The sequence below is a fragment of the Sander vitreus genome, chromosome 5, assembly GCF_031162955.1.
Source record: "Sander vitreus isolate 19-12246 chromosome 5, sanVit1, whole genome shotgun sequence".
NCBI classification, from domain to species: domain Eukaryota; kingdom Metazoa; phylum Chordata; class Actinopteri; order Perciformes; family Percidae; genus Sander; species Sander vitreus.
This window is the reverse complement of record NC_135859.1, coordinates 11,163,394-11,187,398: the sequence shown is the minus strand read 5'-3', so window position 1 is coordinate 11,187,398 and position 24,005 is coordinate 11,163,394. Positions and strand designations below refer to the sequence as shown.

The window sequence follows — 24,005 nt, the reverse complement described above, 5'->3', positions numbered from 1 at the left end:
GAGAGAGCGGTGGAGCTCCTCGTGCAGCGGTGGGCTGGTGTGTGCTTGTGTGGGAAACGACTGTCATGTTGTCAGAGTAATGTTCAGTGGGAACAAAGGCTGCTTGGTTGAGGGGAAACTGCTCTTTAGATGGATGGAAGTGGCCCTTAAAAGGGGCGTTGTGTTTCCAGCTCTCAACAGAGGAACAGAAGATCCCCGCGCCCCGTCATTGCCACCATCGCCGCTGCTTGCTGGGTGGCTCAGGGGGTGGGTTAGACCAGGTGGGTGCCGCCTTCATGGTCCTCCGTCCCCGTGAAGTCTGCCGGTCAGGAGCCGGCTGCCGCTGTGGAGGGTAGGAGGCGGGCGGAGGAGCAGAGGACGAAGCCTGGGAGGAGGACGCAGCCGCAGCAGAGGCTGAGTAGCGTTTCCTCTTGTGGCGGTTGTCATGGCGGCGGCGCTGCCAGGAGCTCATCCTCCGCAGCCGCTCTGCCTCTTCAGCCGCTCGGTGAAGGTGGGATGTGGCCGTCTGTAGGCGGGGCACAAATAGTCCATCGGGAGCTATGGGGCCGTACAGAAGCTCGCGTCTGACCTCCGCGGGTAGCTGTGACATGTGGAGCCAGATGTTTCGCTGGGCCACAGTCTGCCACGCCTGAATCCTCGATAACGACACCATGGACGCCGTGGCGAGGGTGAGGATGGCGGATCATGCAGATCCAGGGTGTCGACGGTGTCTCGCCGGTCTGCCCAACTGCCGTCCCCCTGTCAGACGACCTTGCAAGCCAGAAAAGTTTCTGCCTGCCGTTGAAGCTCTTTAGATGGCAGGCGGGCACAGAACTGGCAGGAGGCGTCGGTGATGAGTGCCTTGCCGGCATGAACAGCACCGAGGCAGGTTTCACAGCGGGGGTGGAGATCCGGTGGCAGGATGTAGCCGGTACTGCAGCCAGGGCAGAGGCAGACGCTGCTGGAGATGGAGGTCTTTCTGCGAAGCTTGAAGAAAAAGTGGGAGATGAGCAACGGGTCCGCTCTGTTTATATACAGTTTGTGCGGACGTAGTTGAAAGCCCATGCTGGACGCAAGGGAGGGAAAGAAATCTTCACGACTACGCATGCGTGAAGGGATAAACCCAGTAGCGTAGCTTAGAGGGCGAAGCCTATACGAAATATAAAATTGCAAAAACAGAATTTCATCCATGCATTTACAGATAATGTTGGAAATAAAGAAATCACACATACAACTATCTATTAAATAAAAAATATAAAGTAAATATTAAATGACATTAGTTATATTACGTTTAAGTAAAATATCAAGCTAACAAATAGGAATTTAAAAGGTTAAAATGTATTAATTTAATGTATTCGTCTTTTCCTTCTTTGGGGGTCAGCAACAGGAGTTTTAGTGGTTGTACATCACTGCCACCTAACCATGGATGTATGCACCAAATGCATAACTGCAATGCATTGTGGGTGATATCCAACTCTGGAGTGACCAAGGGGGTAAGCTTCTCCTCGGAACGCGTAGCTCCTATGGCTCCATTTTGATGCTAACAAGCCATCACCTCCCGTTAGCATTCCATTGACTGCCATTCATTTTGGCGCCACTTTGACAGCGAATAACTTTACATCTGAAGCGTTTAAAGACTCTATTTGTCCATTGTTTATTTCTAAAGAAACACAACAATGTATAAAAGGCTCCATTACCTTGTACCTCACGTTATGGCTCTGTAACAGACGTTTTTGTAACACGATTGTGTCATAACCACGCGACTTACTGTCGCACAGTAGAGAAATTACCACATAGTACAGGAGAAGCTCGCAGGCGGTTTTGACTTACATTCGCTGTTCAAGTTTAATTACAAATGTTAACTAGCATTTTAGTTAGCAATAATTAGCCTGTGTCCATGTTATCTCCTTACATATACCTACGCTCTCCGTCTCTGCAAGATTCGGAATGATTGCGATTTCTCTTGGCACAGCTACCAGAAGACTTCCAACTTTCAGACAGGTTGCTCACGTCACATTTACGTCATCTCTCTCAGTTGGAGGCTGCACAGTAACGCTCAGCACTCACCGGAAAAGTGCTTCTAATATCCTTCACTGGTCTCCGTCCAGAGCAACGGGATCTGTTGGTCCATTTTATCCTCCGAGGATCGATCTCACCAAGTTCACTTCAGTTTTTCAGACAATTGGAAGGATACTTAAGATGGTGGCGGGGATTCCCCCGAGGGCAAGTGCTTATGGGAAGTGAACGAGGGCATGTTGAACCACTATTGAAATGCAGCCATGTTTGCCATGTTTGCTGTCTTCCTCTTCCCTGCCTGTGCACATTGCTACACTTCTTTGCTCATGCCAACGCCACTAAGGCCGGTTACACACTGGCTGCGTGGCGTGAGCGTGTCAGCTGCGTGGCGTGTCCGTTTATATTTCGGCTCCCATGTTAACAGGTTAGAGCTTACACACTGCCTGCGTGACACGCACGTCTCAGTCGCCGAAAACGCGTGCATGCTAGAAATAGGACCAACGCCTATTTTTCACGCAACACGCAAGCGTTTACAGGCAAAATAGAATAGGAACAAATGTGTATATGTAATTTTGACACAAATACATATTAATAAATGACATGTTGATGTTTGAAAGTATCTAGGTTTTGACGTCGTCTTTGCTGTAATCAAATCAGTTTATGTTTAACATGGTATTTCATTTTATCAATGGGAAACATACATGTGTACAGACAAGGCTAGCAGCAGCAGCGCCGCCGCGTCAGACACGTTTCTGGTGTGTAAAGACATCGAAAAATCCACGCAACTGACACACAACAGAAACGCCACGCCGATCGTTTGTAGTATTTGTCTGTTAGTTTAAGTATGTCTGTATTTTGTTGTATTTTCTATTGTCTATTTTGTGTTTCTGGTAAATTGAGTTTTTGGATTGTATATCATCTGTTGTTGTTTATTGTATTCGGGCCCCTTCCAAAAAGCTTTTAGTAGCTTATTTGGGGTTCCCCATTTCACACGGCTTATGATTATTGTACCTTATGAGATTGTGTTTAATGATACATTGATGACGTGTGAAATAAACGTGGTTAAGGTATTGGAATCGTTAATGAAAGAGATACAGCAGGAGTAGTGTAAACCTAATTTTTTATTCTTTGGCACAAATACCAGTACTTTCATACTGTATATAAATAGGGGGGCTTGACCAGTATGGGTTGCTTGATAATATTGGACTAATATTTGAGACAGTCATACATATACTCGTCACAAAATGGGACACCACACCAAACCAATCACAGAATTATAGTACCATTAGTATTATTAATAGTACAAATAATAAATATTCATCATTCCAATTTGGAATACAGTCAAAATGTGTCAATAGAATTTGTTCCATTTAATGGCTCTGACCCAGTTTTGTCTTGATTAACTTTGCAACAATCATACTGTAGCATATCTGTCTATTGACAGAAAATGTATGTTGCAAAAACTTAAATATTTTCAAAATCATTCATTCCTACAGAATACATCTGAGGTAGTTGCATGTATTGCTGTCTGCCTGTTGTGGTTGTGCATATTTTGTTGTGTATATTTCTGTTTCCTGTTTTATTTTGATAGTCTGTTTTCCCCCCTTGTCTTTTCTAGTTTTACTTCCTGTGTTTTCCCACCTTCTTGATTACTCTGCCCACTTCTAATGTGTTTCACCTGTTCCCCAGCCCTAGTGTCACCTGTTCCTTGTTTTCTCATTTACCCTGTGTATTTAGTTTCTGCGTTCCCTCTGTCTTGTGTCAGATCGTTTTTGTTTGTTGGTGTATGGTCTCCGTAAGTCAAGTTCTGTACCTCCTGGATTTCCTTGTGTCTCTATTTCCTGGTTTTCGGACTTCTTTTGTTTGTGGGATTCCCTGTTCTTGTTTTTCTCAAGATTCTGGAAGAAGTTTTTTGCCTTCTGCACTCCGGACTCTCTGTGTTGGTGTGTTTTTTGTGAATAAATCCTTGAAATCAAACGTTACCTCGTCTGCTCTCTGCTTTTGGGTCCTCAAATTCCCCGTGACATGACACTGCCAGTGTCTTCTTTTGATATTACTGTACAACCTGGGGACACCAAAGTTCCCTTATTAAACGCTGACAGCAGCGGGATACGTCACGTCAAAACGCACAAATGGTTCAGCTGTGCTTCAGGGTGTTTGGTGAACCCGTCAGCAAAGCCCTCCCCTTCCACCAGTGTCGGCCTCCTGTTGCACATGGGGCACAGCTGGTTGCGTTCGTGTGAGGCTCTCATCCAGATGATGAGGTTCCAGCGCTGGCCGGAGGAGATGGGCAGGGCCCCGTGCATGTGTTGACCCCGATGGAGGAGCCCCACGGTCACCCTGTGTTCCACCTCTGAACACTCAGTCTCACTTAAAGGCACCTGCAGGGGCCAACACAACCACTTACTTTAGACATGATTTAGCATAACTGTATAGAAATGACATTGGAAATATAACAATACAGGGTTTCTGCAGGTTTCACCAGGTCAAATTTAAAGCCTTGGGAACACCTACACAGGTGATTTCAGTTATTATGACTGATTGGACTCTGCTCAGGTTGAAGGTGGGCCAGAGCTTAGATGGAAATTTATTAGGTCACAAATCTTTTCTACCAATAAGAATGAGAAAGCTGTCATTTGTCCTGTCCTAACAGATGCAACAAAGCTAACGGGAGACTCAGGAAGATGTCAATCAATCGGTATATACACACCCACACAGTCCTGGGAAGAGGTCCAGTCAGCCAGATTAACTGAAAACAGCTGTGTGGGTGTTCAGGGCCTTTAAGACTTGTTAAGCCCCTTATGAATTACATTTAAAACCTATAACACAACATTAACAATAAAACTAAAAACGTCAGATGTCAGAGTCGGGAAACATCTGAAACAATTCTCTGATTTCCTCATTCATATTATAGGACGGGTGTCTAGTCACCCTGTAGAGGACCCACAGTATGGGTTGGGTATCCTTTTGTGTTTTTCAGATACAGGTCATAAAACAATACTTTTAAAATGGTGTTGGTGCCGAAACATCGGTACTTTAAAGTTAAAGTTTAAACTTAAAAGAAGAGCATGGCTTGTGTATTGCTAAGGCCATATGGTCAAATTCAAATGATTTATTTGAAATTTAATAACAATTACTTATAACAAAACTTATTTTACCAGTCAATTGCAGTTACACAACAAAAAGAAGAACCACTAGATGACAAAAGGGTATTATACAATAACATTGAATGCACCACCAGCTTACCATCTGTAAATGAACGTACCATTAAATCCCGTCGGTGTTGTTTCGCCGACAACTCTGAGAGCACGAAATACTGCCTTTACACCATTTACCTTTCAGTATTTAACTGTATTGAAGCAGCTACTGGCTAACGGTGGGCTAATGTTACCTGCTGCAAAGTGTAAGGGCAACTAGCGTCACATGCAGCGATGCTTCTGTTGCCTCTGATGTGCATTTCAGAGCATCAGAGAGCAGCACAGGCATTTAAGTGGCACCGAAATGAGGCACCAAAATCCACGTTGCTATTCGGCCGGTAGATTAGACATATTGGCACCGGGTTTCGGTACCCAACCCAGAGCACCTCTGCTCTGTTGGCTCTGATCCAAAAGCGACACAGAGGTCGCTTACAGGAGTTGCGGAGCTGCTGTGTGGGTCTGACCTAAGCTGTGTGGAGGTAGTGCTGGGGCCGGAGCTGCAGCCGCCGCCAGATAATCAGTTAGATGTATCTTACTTTCTGCATGAGACTTCAGCGCCCGTACACTTAACGCTCCCAGTTTGATTGCTTTCTCGCTCGCATAAGCAGCAGTAGGTTTCAAATACGTTGTAAGCAAATGGATTTTTGCCCTAAATTCAGTTTTTCCAAGTCAAGTATCGCTAAACTTGCACTTCCACATACCTAAAGAATAAAATCCGCTTCATGTCTGAGGTACAATCCGAAAGAGACTTATAACAATAAAACGAAAGCTGATTAGCTGCAATTTAAGTTGCATTTCTTATCTTAGAAATTGTGTTACGTACACATTTGGAACAACAGTAGCATTATCAGCAACAGTAAGTTAAAAAAAATAACTGGATTGAAAGGGTATACTGCTTGTTTCTGAGATAAAAAATAAAATAAAAAAAGGTAAGTGAAGAGGTAAGTCCTCTCCAGTAAAATACAAAGGATTTATTTCTGTAACTAAGGGGGGGTGGGGGCTTTCACACCTGCCTCATTTACTTTGGTTGAATTGCACTAGAGTTTGTTTTCCCCCTTGGTGCAGTTCATTTTGGTAGATGTGAATCAGACGCGCACCAAATCCGACCAAACAAGCGTACCAAAATAATTAAACATACAGCTACAAAGAGTAGAAGTGGTGGTTTATGGTGTGGTAATAGTAGTAACAACAGTAGCAGCAGTAATAGTATTATAGTACAGTATAGTGTTATAACTGATATGTTCACCTGTCTCATATCACCAAAATAAAGGTTGCCCTCGGTGAAGTCCTTGCCCAGGGAAACATTTAGGGTGACCTCTGCGTTGTCGTAGTGGTAGCTGAGCTCCAGGTCTTCATTCATGTCATATTTAACAACAAAGGCCTTGTGGCTGTCCAGACCGCGTCCCCCACAGTCCGGGTACAGCAGGGAGGTGAGCGGATGCAGGTAGAGCTCACGGAGGGGCGTGAGGAAGCCCTCGTCAAAGCCCAGTTCATTTAGGAGGATCTGGAAGAGAGAGAAAATGAGAAGAATATCATAAATAACAGAGCGTAACCCTCATGTTTCATTTTCTGACCTTCTTAAGACTCTACATGTAAGTCAGAGCTCTTTCATGGTTTCTGCATTTTATATCTTCCTAATTTAAGGTTTCAGCTGAAGGCCTCCATCTTGGCCTGAAGACATGCAGCATAAGGCCCGTTTCACACTGGCTGCGTGGCGTGAGCATGCCAGCTGCGTGGCGTGTCCGTTTTTATTCCGGCTCCCATGTTAGCAGGTTAGAGATTTCACACTGCCTGCTTAAAAGATTTCGGAGCGGCCGCGTGCATGCTAGAAATAGGACCGACGGCTAGTGATGGTCAAATGAAGCTTCGCAAACCACTGTCTTTATTTTCTGAGCTCACTAGATGGCGCTCTCTATTCAACAAAAGGTTGAAATCACACTGAATTGCCATTTCTTTAACCTTTTTCTTACCGACGGCTATTTTTCACGCGACATGCAAGCGTCTTGGAAGCGTTTCCAGGCAATATAGAATACGAAAATATGTTTATATGTCATTTTGACACAAATACATATTAATAAATTACATTTTGATGTTTGAAAGTCTCTAGGTTTTGACATAAATGCAGATCTAAATGTAATTTAGAAAGAAAAAGAAAAAACTATCGATTTTCAAATATTGCACCTATCAATACAAAATGAAATATTCTGTAGCCTATTTTGCCGCCAATACTGCCGATGTTGTCTTTACTGTAATCAAATCAGTACATATTTATGTTTAACATGACGTATACTACTGCTTGAGTGCAGTAAATCAATGGGAAACATACATGTGTACAGACAAGGCTAGCAGCAGCAGCACCGCATCAGACACGTTTCTGGTGTGAAAAGACAGAAAAATCCACGCAGCCGCCACGCAACAGAAACGCCACACTCACGCGACGCAGGCAATGTGAAACGGGCCTTACGTTGCTGTCGGGTGAAAACCTTGTATGTCCAAAACCGTAGTTTTTCCACCAAATGAAAAAAAGGCTAACGGACGTAAAAGGGCGATAGCTCTGATTTATGAAAATCGAAATATGGAGATAAAAGGTTTCTGTCCGACAGCGACAATATGCATGTTCCTCACTGTCAAATGACCCTATAATTTCTTGACTTTCCTAGAAAATCCATCATAGTCCCTGCATGGCCCGCTGTAGGCCAAGGATCAAAATGTCATGGCACAATAAAGATGAAATGTGAATGACTGAGCAGTGATTAACCGGCGCTTTTAGGGGTTTCAACCTGTAGGAAGGCATACATTACCCCATAGTGGTTCATGGTGTTGGGTCTTCCTTTCGGGGCCGATGACTGCTCAAAGTGCTCCAGCTCCTCCACCAGCTCCTCACAGAAGCTTTTCTCAAACACAGGGAAGCGATAAACCCTTGGAGCTTCAACAGAAAGATGGGAGTCAATAAAAGATGCTCCATGTAACATTTTAATACATCAATATATTTAAGCAATATCAGGGTTTTCCCTGCCATTATAAGGTTTAGGTGCAGCACCTGAGCCGTTTTGGGCACCACCTAAGCCGAATAAATGAATCTAATAGTTCCAGTTGGACTTCATGAGCAAGTTTTATCTGTAAGCTTTTTTTAGCGTTTGTTTTTTAATGTATTATCTGCTCTAGCTTTTCCAACGTTTTAGACACAGATATGGTGATAACAGTCCAAAATGATGTGAAATAGAGATGCAAATCTACCTCAAAGGGACACAAACTGACTACAAAGAGATGCCAAATGACCACAGAGACCCAAAACAACCCCCAAAAAAAAAGAGAGAAAACACAACTTCAAAGACACAAAACCCCACAAAGAGACAAAATCCCACAAAGAAACACAAAATGTATAGGGAAATTGCATCTTTTTTTTATTATTATTATTATTGAAAAACGTAACATTTTCTTGAGGAAGTTCGCCTAAACCCCCCGCCAAATACACGCACCTAAGGCTTCCACAAAGAGAGGGAAAACACTGAATATCACACGAGAGTTCAGGAAGCGCCATTTATTAGTTAAAAGTAATAAGAGACAACAGATTTGGTTGTTTATTTAGTCATTCATTTGGCTCTGGAATAAACATCTTCCTGCACACTAGCTTGCCACTTTGTGTAGTGCTTTGTCTGAAATCGCTGTACTTATACTAGCTATTTTGAGTACATAGCGCGTTCACACAAAGTATGGCCAAATGCAGCACACTAAGGTCAAAACATTGAGTTGAGTGGACACTACTCGCTCTCAACGGTCGCCATCTCTGCTACGGAACGACCAACGTATTTTCAAAGTTGTGAATATCAGGGTTTCTGCAGGTTTCACCAAGTCAAATGTAAGACTTTTTAAGACCTTTATGAATGACATTTAAGACACGTATCACGTCACAAAAGTACTTGCAAAGTAAATAAATGTATTCACATTGAATAAAAGTAATAACAATCTGTACATATACAGCAAGTTATATTTGGACGAGCGAAAGAAAGAACTACAACACCACAGAATAAAAAAAAAAACATTGTAAAGAGCATTAGAGGTAGCGTTACATGGACGTAGGAAAATTAAGACCGGTTTAAAATTATTTAAGACCTAGAACACAACACTTCGAATTTAAAGTGCTCATATTATGCTCATTTTCAGGTTCATAATTGTATTTAGAGGTTGTACCAGAATAGGTTTATGTGGTTTAATTTTCAGAAAACACCATATATTTGTTGTACTGCACATTGCTGCAGCTCCTCTTTTCACCCTGTGTTGAGCTCTCTGTTTTAGCTACAGAGTGAGACATCTCACTTCGGTACCATCTTTGTTGGGAGTCGCACGTGAGCAGTAAGTACTGCTAGCTTGTCGGTTGCAGAGCATGAGGTCATGCCATGCTAGCAGCTAGGCGAGCATTATAACGTGTGTGACACACGTTCGTCACGGAAGTAAAGGCTGCACTACAATAGAGCTGTTGGGAGCAGTTTGTGAACAGTGTTTTCTCTGGAAGATGGTAAGTCCCTTTGGGGTGGACTTTGGGTTTTTTCTCTTTGTAAACCTATAACGTGCACAAAAAAGATATATAACACAATAAAGGAAACGGAAAAAGCCAAAAAGCATAATATGAGCACTTAAGACTTTTTAAGGCCTACAATTTAGATTTAGAAATTTTAGACTTCTTTAGACTTTTTAAGAACCCGCGGAAATCCTGGAATATGGCGGGACAAAGCTGCAGCGGTTGCAATTGAAACGGCGAACACCGAACTATACAAATGTAATTGATGCGTTTTCAATAAGTACCACTATACTGTTTTCAGTAAGGGAAAAAACAAGCTGGTATATACAGTATTTTGGCAGGTGAAAATAGGTGGCAGCAATCATAGATATAAAACATTTTATAAAAAGGAAGAAGATTTATGACCAAAAAAGTCTTGCTCTATGTATTAAAGGCCTTTTTATCACTTTTTGTAACCAACCTTGAGTGCCTGGACATGATTTTTAATGACGTTTTTGGTCATAATTCTTCTTCCTTTTTGTGAATTGTATTCCCTTTCATGAGCACCGGTGGTTAAAAGGATACATATACTAGCTTGTTTTTGATGTTTATGTTATATATGTTGTTGTCATTAGCTTCATTCTTGCTCTTCTCTAATTTGTCTAGGTCGGCTTTTGTCACATAGAGATTGCGGCAACGTAAGCTGCCGTTACTGCAACCTGAAGGTTTGCCCTCAAATATCCAGGCTTCTTTTCTTCCCTTTGTCCTCTTCTGATGACCTTTCATAGTTTATCTCAAATGTTATTGAGATTAAATATATTCATCTTGCGGTGCACTTTGTTACAATCTAAGATAGATAACCGCCCTTAATGTAATTAACACTTTAGAACACCTGTAAAGCAGAGTGATACAGAGTTTCTTCTTTTTTTTTTTTTTAAATGGATCATCTTTGGGCTTAATTTATCGCACCGTTGTGACGAAAAGAGAGCTGAGCCAGAAGGCAAAGCTCTCAATCTACCGGTCAGTTTTTGTTCCTACCCTCACCTATGGTCATGAAGGCTGGGTCATGACCGAAAGAACAAGATCCAGGGTACAAGCGGCCGAAATGGGTTTCCTCAGGAGGGTAGCTGGCGTCTCCCTTAGAGATAGGGTGAGAAGCTCAGTTATCCGTGAGGAGCTCGGAGTAGAGCCGCTGCTCCTTTGCGTCGAAAGGAGCCAGTTGAGGTGGTTCGGGCATCTGGTAAGGATGCCCCCTGGGCGCCTCCCTAGGGAGGTGTTCCAGGCACGTCCAGCTGGGAGGAGGCCTCGGGGGAGACCCAGGACTAGGTGGAGGGATTATATCTCCAACCAGGCCTGGGAACGCCTCGGGATCCCCCAGTCGGAGCTGGTTAATGTGGCCTGGGAAAGGGAAGTTTGGGGTCCCCTGCTGGAGCTGCTACCCCCGCGACCCGACCCCGGATAAGCGGATGAAGATGGATGGATGGATGGATCTTTGGGCTTTTATTACCTTTTTTATTATAGAGTAGATGGAGAATGAAAGGAAAGCGGGGATGACAAAGGGCCATGGGTCGGATTTAAATCCGGGTATGATAATGTGGTGCAATCAATAAAAGCATGGTAAAAGTTACTTTTTATCTTTTTTCAATATTAAAAAGGTCCTCAGTCCTACTTTTTACTAAGATTTTTTAGACTCATAAGTCAAAGTTTGGTATCATTCTCATGGGCTGGCTACATTGCATGTGTAACCTATGCAGAGCGTAAGTTCCACACAACGCTTCCACTATAATCAATGAAACTGGCTACACCGGGCACGAGAGCAGCGCGTAGAGGTGCGTATGCTCCGTGCGTAAAAAAAAACAACAGAAAAATATATTTTTTACGCAAGGTGTGTGTGGCCCTTTTACACAGAATGGATCATAAAGTGTCTATCTTTCTTTTAAATTAAAACTACCGATATACAGGAAACGACTTAATGACTGTGAATGAGCGTATTGGCAGTTTCATTTTGAGAGTGTCTGTTTTTATTTGTTTCCCTCACCTGTGTTCTCTGATAACAGCTGACAGTAAATTGATGTTTCACAGCGCTGTGCCAGCTCCAAAAACACTGAAGAAACAACAACAATCCCAAAGCAAAAGCCCTCCGTCTCGCCTGTAACTCACACAATCGTACGCCGTGTGTGCAGCAGGTGTAGACCATTAAAAGATACATTGCACGGCGCATACGCTCGCAAACGGTCCGTAACACATTACGCATTCAATGTAGCCAAAGCGTTTCTTAGAGGTTTAATACATATCAGCCCTGTACTCCAGCTAATATTAGGTGTCTTTTAGTGGTGAAACGGACCATAGTTGATCCGTGGCCCTGCAGGTCAACACTCACGTTTCGGAATGCATGTACACCGCAGATTAATTGCAAAATGTAACCATAATAATAGTGTAATACATGTTTACTGTTGCTGTTACTTAAAGAAGGCTGATCAATCTCTATGGAGGGTTGCCGTGAAAAGATATAAGCAACGCAGTGTTCTGTTCACGTGAACACACTTTTTGCTCTTTGCATCAAGTTTTGCATATTGAAACCGATGTGAAAACTGAGCCTAAGCTATCCTAATATACTGTAAAATGTCTAATAACTTTCCATATTGCACTGAAAAACTGAGGCTCTGGAACATTTGACTGCTTTACTTTTTGTTTTTTGTCATCTGTAAAAACTAAAAGACTTGCACGGCATTACGGGTACTCTTTGATGTCAACAAAAAAGAGAAAAGTAGTACTAATAATAGAAATCATTCCTTTGTATTGTAAGTGAGCTACTTCTTATTTGAACATTAGCAACTAGGAGGAAATGAAAACACTTTCCAGCTCACCTGCCTCTTCCTGCAACAAGTCTCTGAGACCTTCTTCGCTGATGTCACTGCTTCGACAGTACTCAACAATCTGCTTGAACTTTGGTGCGAGGTAGGACTCCTGAGGACAGGTGGTGTGCAGGTGTGTCTCAGCGAGGTGTTCATGACACATTAGTAATGACACTATTAGCAGTGGCCGGTGCAGTAAGTACCTGCAGATGGTAGACGTGAGGATGGAGAGGCTGGTACGTGTCTTTGATAGCAGCAGCTCTCTCAGCAGACGTCACACCTAGACGCCGCCGCCTATCCACTTCCTGCGAAATCTAAGCAGAGTAGTCATACAGTTCAGTTACAGTTTGGTAGGGAAGCATGGCTAACTGCAGGCGAATAAGGTAGGTTACCTCATGATCTCCTCATCTTAAGATAAAATGCTTTCCAGTGGTCACAACTTGATTATCCTGTTGTACCATTATAAGGCTAATGTACAGCACCAAAGCTGTTTTGGGCACCACCTAAGCCGAATGAATTTAAAAATGAAAAAACATCAAAATCAATGTGAGCATCAAAACTCACTAAATGACTTTTTTCGCATCTAATGAATGTAGTTCTTCAGCAAGTTTTGTCTTTAAAGCTTTAGTGTGTAACTTTTTGATATTAATCAGTCCTTCCAGAAAAATGCGGAGTTTTTTTGTGATTGTTTGCGGGCAAAAATCCTCGATTATGCGGCACGTTTTCTTAAAAAAATGCGATGGAATATGCAATGAAATTGCGGGAATTTGCAAAAACTGCAGTTTCATCATGGCTTCATCGCGGGGTTTGCAGCTTTTCGATGATGTTCACGTCACGTAATTACGTCACTTCATAACGTTCCCATGGCAACAGGGGAAAATGGATGCTCTTGTGTGAAGTAAACGCAACACAAATTTCTGCTAAGATATATGTGACTTTTTTGCAACGAAAATGCGGGGATTATGAAATCATGCAATCATGATTTTGCGGGGAAATCGGCAATTTATGCGGCGAAAGTGCGGCGTATTTGAAAAAATGCGGCCCCCGCATAAATATGCAAACTTTGGCTGATTATGGTTTGAATTATGTGATCGCATTAAATAATTAAGACTATCCGCTCCACACAATTCTCTCTGTAATTCTCAGTATGGCTATGTTTACAAATTGAGGGTGTCAAACTCAGAAACTTTAATTGCAACATTAAAGAGACATAAAAGAAAACATTAATCATTTTTATTACCGATTTATGTGACAATATACTTTTCTTTGACAAATCCATTAGTAGGGTTGGGCATCGTTATGATATTAACAATTCTGATTCCAATTCTTCTTTTGGATTCCGATTCTTTGAGGGGCGGAATTAAAAACGGGTCACGTGCTTATTTCACAGATAAGAGGAACATTTTATTTTGATTCAATGGTGATTTACAGTTTTACCGGGTTATTTCACCGTAAAATAAAGCCACACAACACAACAAGCGCTACCAAAACTTGTGCATGTTAAATTTGGAACCAATGATTCAAAACCAAATTTTCTAAACAATTCCAATAAAAAAATAAAAATAAATAAAAAACCGATTCCATTAGAATCGTAATTTTTTTAAACGATTCCAAGTTGGAACTGGTTCTCGATGCCCAATCCTATCCATTAATAATTAGGTCTATACTAGAGATGCACCGATAGACCGGCCGGTGACCGGAATATGCCGGTTTTCACGTGCTCGGCCATGACTGGCGACCGGCAGGTCAGTCTGACATATGCCGATTTCATGCCGGTCAATGCTACAATTAACTGACAACATAAGTTATACGAGTTACAGTTCTCAAGGACGCGCGCGCGCGCACACACACACACACACGCAAGCGACAGCACAGTCTCTTTTTCCTTTCTCTCAACTTTTCCGCCATGTGTCGCGCGCACCCGCTCGCGGTGTGAAGCGCGTGTCCGCGCTATTCTCGCACATGTAGGGAACCTCGTGAATTAACCTAAAACATGTCAGCCGTTTGGAAATTCTTCAGCGTGTGTGCAGAAGATAACAAGTTTGCAATATGCAACACCTGCAAGGAAAAAGTAGGGTGTGGAGGGACAACACCAAAATCACATTTTTTTAGTTGGATATTGGATGTGAAAAGTTGACGGTGGTTCTAACATTTCACTTTAGATGTGTGTGAATTTCCCACACCAGGAGTAATTTATATAGTTCTATTTTATAGTGATCCATTATCTGTTCAAAAAATGTTCTATGTTGTGTGCAAAATGTTCTATTAAAGAAAAGATAGAAAATAAATGTGTGTGTGTGCGCTGTAAAGAGGTTAGAAAAAATGAAATCGGAATCGGCTAAAATCGGTATCGGCTGGCCTAACTCAAAGAAAATCGGAATCGGCCTAGAAAATTTTAATCGGTGCATCTCTAGTCTATACAGCGTCCAGAGTCCATGGTGAAGTCTTGAAATTATAGCCTGACCTACTGGATGTTTGAGGCCCATACTGATATTGATATATGGGATAACGATTTATCAGATAGTAATCTGTTAAACATAACATGAACAAGCAATCTTGATACAAATCCCTAAGATTTTTTTTTTTTTTTTTTAGTTGTGACCAAGAGACATACTGAGCGAGACATTCTACAGCGTAAAAATAAATGTGTCAGTGCTCTATGGTGGAAAACGTATGTAGCCTAATGGAGACACTGAATATAAATAAGCTATTTTCTGTACTGACATTTCTTGTTACTTATCAGCCGGCATACCAGTACCGACATATCTCTGTAATAAGCAATTATCGGTATATGAGCCTAGCCAAGTTATCAGTCTAGCTGTACTTCAAATTAGAGATGTTCCGATACCAGTATCAGTATCGGCTCCGATACTGCCTAAAACGCTGGTATCGGTATCGGGAAGTACTGGAGTTAATGCACCGATCCGATACCACGTAATGAAGCCCTAAAGAAAAAATACGTTAAAGTAGTTTATTTATGTTCTTTTTCCGTTATAACTGACTGTCAAACGTGCATAATAAAAGAACGTTCTGTGGCATTCATGTTTCACAAAGAGTTTAACCTGAGCCAGACCGACAACAAAGATAGAAATAATATCACATCCATACAGGGATAGTAGTATACAGTTGTTAAAACATAATAAAATATATGACACACTGCTATCGGATCGGTACTCGGTATCGGCCGATACGCAAGTTCAGGTATCGGAATCGGTAAGCAAAAAATGGTATCGGACCATCTCTACTTCAAATGTCTTGTTTTGTAAGACCAACAGTTTAATACCCAGATATACTCAATTTACAATTACAGAAGGTTAAGAAAGTCCCACAATTATTCACTTTCGAGAAACTGATAGTAGTACATTTGTGGCATTTGTCCCTAAAAAAATACTTGAAATAACATTAAATAAACCTTTAATTATACCAATATCAATAATTATATCAATATAAATTAGTTAGTTTACTTTAGCTTATAAATCATTCATCTAACGTTCATTGTTTGAGCTCAATAAGGGAGTGTTTCAAATGTGTGAGTGAGTGTAACGTTAACTAGTATTGTCCGTGAGATAAAGTTACAGAAATTGGCAGATTCGCAGGTTTGCGGTTCAATAAATCTTAGATGAAACGTGTTACTTACACAATAGGCAGCTCTATCTAACCGTAGTAAGGTAGACGTCAAGCTACAACCCGTTTTTTATCCGAAAGAACCGTCTACATATGTGGATAAATACAAAGCATCCCTGTGAGCGTTCTGCTTTCAGCCGAGCGTCTAGGGACCGTCTACAAAGTGCAAAACCGAAAGTGGATACAAAGATAAAATTCAACAGCTTCACTGTTATTGAGCCTAGCTCTTCCAAAATCACTCCACACATCTAGGGCCTCCCTCTGAACATACTACACCCACCACTTTTTGAAAATCTGGCTCAGCCTATTTTTAATGAATTTGTATTGGGAAAACATTCAATGTCTTCATAGTTATTGAGCCTAGCTCTTCCAAAATCACTCCACACATCTAGAGCCTCCCTATCAACATACTACACACGCTAAGTTTTGTTTAGCTGGCTCAGCCTTTTTTATATGAATTTTTATTGTGAAAAAATTCAATACCGTCAATGTTATTGAGTCTAGCTCTTCCAGAATCACTCCACACATCTAGGGCCTCCCTATCAATATACTACACCCACACATTTTTGGATAGCTGGCTCAGCCTATTTATAATATATTTATATTGGAAAAAAATTCAATAGCTTCACTGTTATTGATTCTAGTGCTTCCCAAATCACTCCACACATACAAAGCCCCCTGCTAGTTGTACTACAGCGACCCAACCCAACTCCATACAGACTGAGCTACTGCCATTCTGCCACCTTTTTTATTTATTTTTATATATTTTTATATATATATATATATATATATATATATATATATATATATATATATATATATATATACACACTGTATATTTGTTTTTTTCACTAAGTTTTTGTTGTAGTACAACTACCTTCTCTGGAGTATTTTGTCAGACATTTTTCTATGTAATTATAACATTTGAGATAAATATACCCAAAAATTATTAGTTAGTATTTTTGAAAAGTAATTATCATAGTTCACCTATTAGGTGAGCAGTTATAGTGAGGTAAGTATGGAAACACTTCTCTTTGTAATAATTAAAGTATTACATGTTTTTTGTAATCCTTAAAATTATGAATATGATTATTTTTGAAAACTACATGTTGTAGTACAACCAGCATGGGGGGGGTTATATGTTTTTAGAAGTTTTGGAGACATGACTCTTTGTTTATATGACATATATTAAATGTTTTTGGCAAAAAATATTCCCCAAAATGATGCATATATGCCTATTTTTAAAACGTAAGTGCTGTAGTACAACCAGCAGGGGGCTTTGTATGTGTGGAGTGATTTGGGAAGCACTAGCACTTTTTTCCCAATACAAATATATTATAAATAGCCTGGGCCAGCTATTCAAAAATTAGCAGGTGTAGTATGTTGATAGGGAGACCCTAGATGTGTGGAGTACATTTGGAAGCACTAGGCTCAATAACAGTGAAGCCATTGAATTTTTTACCCAATTAAAATATATTATAAATAGGCTGAGCCAGCTTTTAAAAAATTAGCAGGTGTAGTATGTTCAGAGGGAGGCCCTAGATGTGTGGAGTAAATTTGGAAGCACTAGGCTCAATAACAATGACGGCATTGAATTATCAACCCAGTAAAAAATCCTAAGAAATAGGCTGAGCCAGCTTTTAAAAAATTAGCAGGTGTAGTATGTTCAGAGGGAGGCCCTAGATGTGTGGAGTAAATTTGGAAGCACTAAACTCAATAACATTGACGGTATTGCATTTTTTCACAATTAAAATATATTATAAATAGGCTGAGCCAGATTTTCAAAAAGTGGCGGGTGTAGTATGTTCAGAGGGAGGCCCTAGATGTGTGGAGTGATTTTGGAAGAGCTAGGCTCAATAACAGTGAAGCTGTTGAATTTTATCTTTGTATCCACTTTCGGTTTTGCACTTTGTAGACGGTCCCTAGACGCTCGGCTGAAAGTAGAACGCTCACAGGGATGCATTGTATTTATCCACATATGTAGACGGTTCTTTCGGATAAAAAACCGGGTTGTAGCTTGTTGTCTACCTTACTACGGTTAGATAGAGCTGCCTATTGTATAAGTAACACGTTTCATCTAAGATTTATTGAACCGCAAACCTGCCAATTTCTGTCTAACTTTACCAAAGTGTGAGACGTTTGAGGATTACTTCACACCTAACGTTTAGGTTAAATGTAGGTGAACCTAACTAACGTCAGACCAACCAAATATGAGTCAGAAAAGGAAAGCCAAACTTAGTTGAATTGTTGTTAGTCACGAACACACTTTCTTACCTTGTTGAACACATCCTCAAACTGTTGGTCCGTCACGCAACCAAGCCTCATAAGCAGCTGCGTAGCAATAATTAAGATACAATACACACCTGTTGTCAGTAAAGTTTAAAACCGGGCATTTCAGTCCAAATACTATTTTTGTTTTTAAAATGTACGCTAACTGACATCCACTCACCGTTTGATAATCTAGTCTGAACTGCTGCTCGGATAAAAAGCGGACATGGATCTTGTAGTCCTCCAGGAAAATATTATCAGTGGTGAAACAGTTACAGATATAAAACTGACGATTTCCGTCTTCCTTGTTTGTCATTATTGCCCGTAGGGAGGGAATAAAACACGCATAAAAACAAAGTAATACCACAACTGACAAGCTTCACCGCTAACAGTTAGCTACCTCTGTGTTAGCTAGCAGCAACAAACAAAACATGACACTTCCGGTTCGAAGTCCTTAAAGTAAAAGTAATCTCCACAATTTTTTTCAGAGAGAGTAAAAAAAGTAGCAATCACCTCCAACTATACATTCCTCATAATACATGTAGTGCCAATGGCTGTACAGATCTCAAACACATTTTAAGTTGTACCACTTTTAACACCTTGAGTAGGTTAGCTAGTATTGTTATTGCCAAATTGACAGTTGTAGTTACACATCGTGACCACTAGAGGACAGCAACGCACTATACGCTATGAATACAAATACACAATTGTAACTTTTGCACAGAAAGATATGTATATTGAGCCCAGTATATGTGTATGTATATGAAAGCTATGTGAAATTTAAAGTATGTAACGTTAAGTGGAAAAAAAAACATTTTGACTGCAAAAAAAAACAAAAAAAACGAATAATGCATCCATCCCTTAACACGGCGGACACTTCAAATGAAACTGGACTCACATCAGCACACATTTGATCGACATTAAAAATTTCCGCATTTTAAACCCTAACTCTGTAAATGCTAAAAATAATAATAATAATGATAAAATAAAAAGAAGCTCACCTTCAGAAATATTGAGCTATTAAGGAAATAACCTTGCAAATTTCATGGACATGCTATTTCTGCTGAGTGTAATACAATAATTGATGATTCTAAATCGTTCATATACTTTAAATCATTGATAAAGCCGACAAAGAATACTATAGTAGCCTTTACTTTGGCTTGGAAGTCATTACAATGTCTGGTCGGTTTTGCTTTAACTGTGCGCTCTCCCGTGAGGTGTAGGCGGTCGTCGACAAAACACCTGGTGTAATAATTGTATACATTTTTTTTTTTTTCTTCTGATAATGAATTTTTACAGTCTATATGGTTAAGCCAAATCCAAATCAAAACTTTCAAACTAGACAGATGTCCAATTTCCATTTCATTTTAAGAGGACTGGCAGGAAGTACCATTCGTTGTCAAGAAGGGGGCACCAATGCAAAACAGCGATACCATCCGCTTAAATGCAAAAGTAGAAGAAGAGAAAGAAGACAAGCACAAGCGTTGTATCTTCAACTGATGTGGTTTTGCTGTGGATTATGAGTCTTCGTTAGCAATAGCTAGCACTGCTGCTAAATATGTGGATTGACAGTCAGCATTTGTTTGTTTATTGAGGTGTATACTCGCGGTCCATTGTACTAACTGAAAAGTCTAAGCGGAGATGTTAAGCGTGGAGTCGTTGCAAGTGGCTGAGGAGGAGGTGGTTGAATCCAGCTCCAATAAATTCGGTGACATTTACACTTTTGTGGCTAAAGGCTGCTTTCCTCAGACGATGAATCCTTTACGAAAGAAGAATCTCAAAAGATACGCACAGAAATTTATTATTGATGGTAAGGGGTATTTAAATACCTATAATTTACCAATGGAAAAAAAAAACACTGAGAGGGCATTGCTCTCTCCTCTAGCTCACATAAACGTCTGTTGGCATCACGTACCTTCATTCAAAAAACCTGCCAATTTAACATCAACTTGCTTGTACGTTATACCCTGTAGGACATAACGTAAGGTATTATACACGTCTGTCACGTTAGGAGTCTGTAGACAATTCGGCTCGTTATCTTGATGGTTCACTCTAACCAGCACTGTATATCAGGTATATCTCAACTTCTAAAACTGGCTCTTGAATTTGCTTGCTAAATTACCGGGTGTCCTGTGGTGGAAAAGAATGATAGACATAATATTCGACCTCCTAATAAAAGTCTACATTTTCTGGAGATAAGTGGTGTTTGGAAACTAGAGATGATATATACCTGCCTTTCAAAATTAAGCAAGACATAAAAAGTATTCAGTAAACTTCTTATTGTCAGAATACCAACGCGTGTGACAGAATGTCCCACTCTTCATTCGTGTGTGCATTCAAGAGGGCAAGCTGTACTATGTGGGACCCAAGAAAGAAGAGAAGAGGGAGGTGGTGATCGAGGCTGAGAGGAAGAGGCAGATTTTTCTCGACTGCCACTTCAATGACATCGGTCATCACCTGGGCCAAAAGAAGACCGTCCACAGGATCCAGAGCAAGTACTACTGGCTGGGGATCATCAAGGATGTTGTGGATTGGGTATGTACATGTACATGTCTTCAGTTTGGGTTCATATCACTGGGACATAGTTAGGGCTACACAATTAATCTCAATTTGATCGAAATCGCAATATGGACTAGTGCAATATCCAAATCGCAGGAGGGGAAGAGCGGCCACATTATTTGTTAAAAGCAAAATGTGTGTCAAACCATTCTGAATTAAGTATTGTGGTGCTGCAAAGATGTCCCAGCCTACAAATGTTATCCTACAGACATAGAGCGATTTGGAGTAAAAAAAATCTAATTGCGATTTTATTTTTTTTTGCCAGATATTGTGATCAGGATTCGATTTGCGATTATTTTTAATTATTTTTATTTAGCTTAAAGGTCCCATATTGTAAATACATTTTTTATTTAGCTAAAGTTCAATGTTCACTGTGTAACAGATAAAACATGGAGCATTATAACATGAGACTGCTCTATATTCTTATGCAAGGGTTAATAAGCATGGAACATTGAACAGTCAAACACAGAACATTTATCACAAAAGCTCAAATTATACTAATAAAAAAAAACCAATTCCAATAAAAAAAATCAGTACTTTCCTGTAAACAAAAAATTCTTAATCTGCATATTGCACCTTCTACGATCACGTTAAATAAAGTTATACAAAGTTATACAAAATAAAAAATAAAATCCACTGAAAATAGGACATATCTGTAAACAATTTTTGATATGTAACATTAATCCAGCATTTATCCAAAAAAAAAAAAAAACAGTAAATATAATAATAAAAAGAGTATTATAAAATAAAATGTTAAACCAAACATTCAACTAAATATTGTATGTCAGTATAGTCTTCACGATTAGCTGATCGCATTCTACCAAATTGCAATTTCGATTTGAAAACGATTAATCGTTCAGCCCTTCTACAGACTAAAGAAAAAGAAATATTAGTTTGGTACAGATACTTGCCAAAATTCCACTATAATCATTTTCATTTTTCAAGTATTAATGTATTTCAATGATGCAAAAATGACCATTCCCTCCAATATATCCAAATCCAAATCATATCGCAATGGCAATATCGGTGAAAAATAATTGCAATTACATATTTTCCTCATATCGTGCAGCCCTAGACATAAAGATAGTAGTGTTTCACCTTTACCATAACTGTTTTCCTGTTTCAGATCAAAGTATGTGAGACCTGTCAGCACACAGAGAGGAATAAAAACCTGGCAAGGACTGTCCGGCCTATAAAAGTGGACGCACCTTGGGATATTGTTGGGATTGACATTATAGGTTTTTGCCTCAGTTAATTTCATCAAATTAAATTTTTTTTGCTGTATAATCCCCCCCCCCCCAAACACACACACTTTGAGACCTTTTTCCTCTTCTCTTTACCAGGGCCTTTCCCAGAGACACAGCAAGGCAACACCAGTGTTGTAGTCCTCATTGATTACTTTAGTAAATGGCCAGAAGCTTTTCCAGTGCAAAAGACAGACGCTCTCTCTGTTGCAAGATGTATTTCCAAATGCATATACAGGTAAACACATTTGATAATCATACAGGGGTTTTACCAATATAATCTACTGTTTTAGATGTCATTTTCCAGTACGTGTTTTTTTTATGCTTGACATGTCCTTCAAAACCAAATTATTCCGTGTTTTTTAATAGAATTTAGATCATTGCACAAGTCCACACAGCATTCCGGGATGGGAGAAAAAAAAAAAAATGCTCTGCTTTATTGGCATTTCTTTAAACCAATCACAATCGTCTTAGGCGGCACTAAGCACCGGACGGAGCCATGGTGCCGCTGCAAAATAGCCTCGGGAAGGAGCTTGTTTTGGTGGAACATGCGTACGTTCAAAGGTTGTTTTAGGTGTGCAACAGAAAACTCAGATTGGACAGATAGTCTAGCTAGCTGTCTGGATTTACCCTGCAGAGATCTGAGGAGCAGTTAACCATTGTCCTCATAAATCCACCGGTTTAAAATTCCAACACAAAAAAAGCGGAAGGCAACGGACATCCGGCCGAAAAGAGTGACATCCGGAGGAATTTCCGGTGGAAACGGAGCAATGACAGAAGTGGAACGTCGTGGATATAGACTAGTTGACAACTAATCGATTCATCTTTGCAGGTCTAATTCTGGCCCTGCTGATTTTCCACAAAATTGCAAGATGTTTTAACCTGAACTTGAACTCATTCTGTTCTCTGTACAATCAGGTTTGGTGCCCCTAAAACAATAGTGTGTACACGGAATGCAGACTTCTGTGATGAGGTGAGATGTGAGTCACAAAGCTAATTGAAATGAACAGATAAAGAAAAGGATCAGATATTGTAGTGCTGTCTTGGGCCAGTTTTATCAGCGCCCGTGCTCGTGTTTTCTAGGTGACGAAGCTGCTATGCGACAGGTGGAGCATCTCGCAGAAGGTGTCTCCTCGGGATCAACCTCAGCTCAACCCGCTCCACGACTGCACCAGTCCTTTACTGAAGGAAGCCATTGTGCAGATGGTGACGGACAAGCAGGCTGAATGGGATGACTTCCTGGACCCTGTGCTGTTTCTGCTCCGGACGTCCACCAACCCTACCACTAAGTTCAGCCCTTACTCCCTCATGTTCAACAGGAAAGCTCATTTACCCAATGAGGTAAGAATCCATTGTCAAGAAAATCAATTCTAACATTGTTGAAGACAACATAAAAAAAATAAAATAAAATAAAAAATAAAATAAAAAAAGTATACTCTTTATTGATCCCCAATGGGGAAATTACAATTTACACTCTGTTGTTATTACACACTACACACAGGCCTGAAATGCACACACACTTTACATGCACTAATGGAGAGATGTCAGAGTGAGTGGGCTGTGACTGCTGAACAGGCGCCCCTATTGGGGGTGGGGGGCAGGGTACGGTGCCTTGCTCAAGAGCACTTTGGCAGTGTCCAGGTGGTGAACTGGCATCTCTCCAGCTACCAGTCCACCTCCGTACTTCGGTCCGTAAGGGGAATGGAACCAGCGACCCGCTGGTTCGCAACCCAACTCCCTACCGACTGCCACCCAAATTGTCGTC

At 40.6% G+C, this 24,005-nt stretch overlaps 2 protein-coding genes across 4 annotated transcripts in view; one reads left to right on the top strand and one right to left on the bottom strand.

Annotated features, from left to right (window-relative positions):
* Window positions 1-3,098: 3,098 nt before the first annotated feature.
* Window positions 3,099-19,061, bottom strand: ogfod2 (2-oxoglutarate and iron-dependent oxygenase domain containing 2). Of its 3 annotated transcripts, XM_078250372.1 has the most exons (7): window positions 18,619-18,932; window positions 18,444-18,500; window positions 12,749-12,859; window positions 12,558-12,657; window positions 7,994-8,118; window positions 6,439-6,696; window positions 3,099-4,376 (listed from the first exon to the last, which is right to left on the bottom strand). In XM_078250372.1, exons 1-7 carry the CDS (start codon window positions 18,751-18,753, stop codon window positions 4,110-4,112), a joined length of 1,053 nt encoding a protein of 350 aa, XP_078106498.1. In that variant the 5' UTR covers window positions 18,754-18,932; the 3' UTR covers window positions 3,099-4,109. The 3 variants fall into 3 exon arrangements, with proteins under 3 accessions (XP_078106498.1, XP_078106499.1, XP_078106500.1); XM_078250373.1 differs by lacking the exon at window positions 18,444-18,500 and having other exon boundaries at window positions 18,619-18,931; XM_078250374.1 differs by lacking the exons at window positions 18,444-18,500; window positions 18,619-18,932 and adding an exon at window positions 18,951-19,061 and having other exon boundaries at window positions 12,558-12,859.
* An 838-nt stretch (window positions 19,062-19,899) lies between these two features.
* The window catches only part of LOC144518023 (gypsy retrotransposon integrase-like protein 1), a 6,967-nt gene continuing 2,861 nt past the window's right edge, over window positions 19,900-24,005 (top strand). Inside the window, exons 1-6 of the mRNA XM_078250371.1 lie at window positions 19,900-20,247; window positions 20,779-20,972; window positions 22,123-22,234; window positions 22,340-22,478; window positions 23,159-23,213; window positions 23,324-23,581. Of these exons, the coding sequence (XP_078106497.1) occupies window positions 20,079-20,247; window positions 20,779-20,972; window positions 22,123-22,234; window positions 22,340-22,478; window positions 23,159-23,213; window positions 23,324-23,581 (927 nt within the window). The 5' untranslated portion in view covers window positions 19,900-20,078. The remainder of the gene's footprint in view (window positions 20,248-20,778; window positions 20,973-22,122; window positions 22,235-22,339; window positions 22,479-23,158; window positions 23,214-23,323; window positions 23,582-24,005) is intronic.

Coding starts and splice junctions, on each gene's coding strand:
- ogfod2 (XM_078250372.1), bottom strand. CDS start 18,753: ATGACAAACAAGGAAGACGGAAATCGTCAGTTTTATATCTGTAACTGT. Junction 18,501..18,618: donor TCAGACTAGATTATCAAACG/GTGAGTGGATGT, acceptor ATTGCTACGCAG/CTGCTTATGAGGCTTGGTTG. Junction 8,119..12,557: donor CTTGTTGCAGGAAGAGGCAG/GTGAGCTGGAAA, acceptor TTTCTGTTGAAG/CTCCAAGGGTTTATCGCTTC.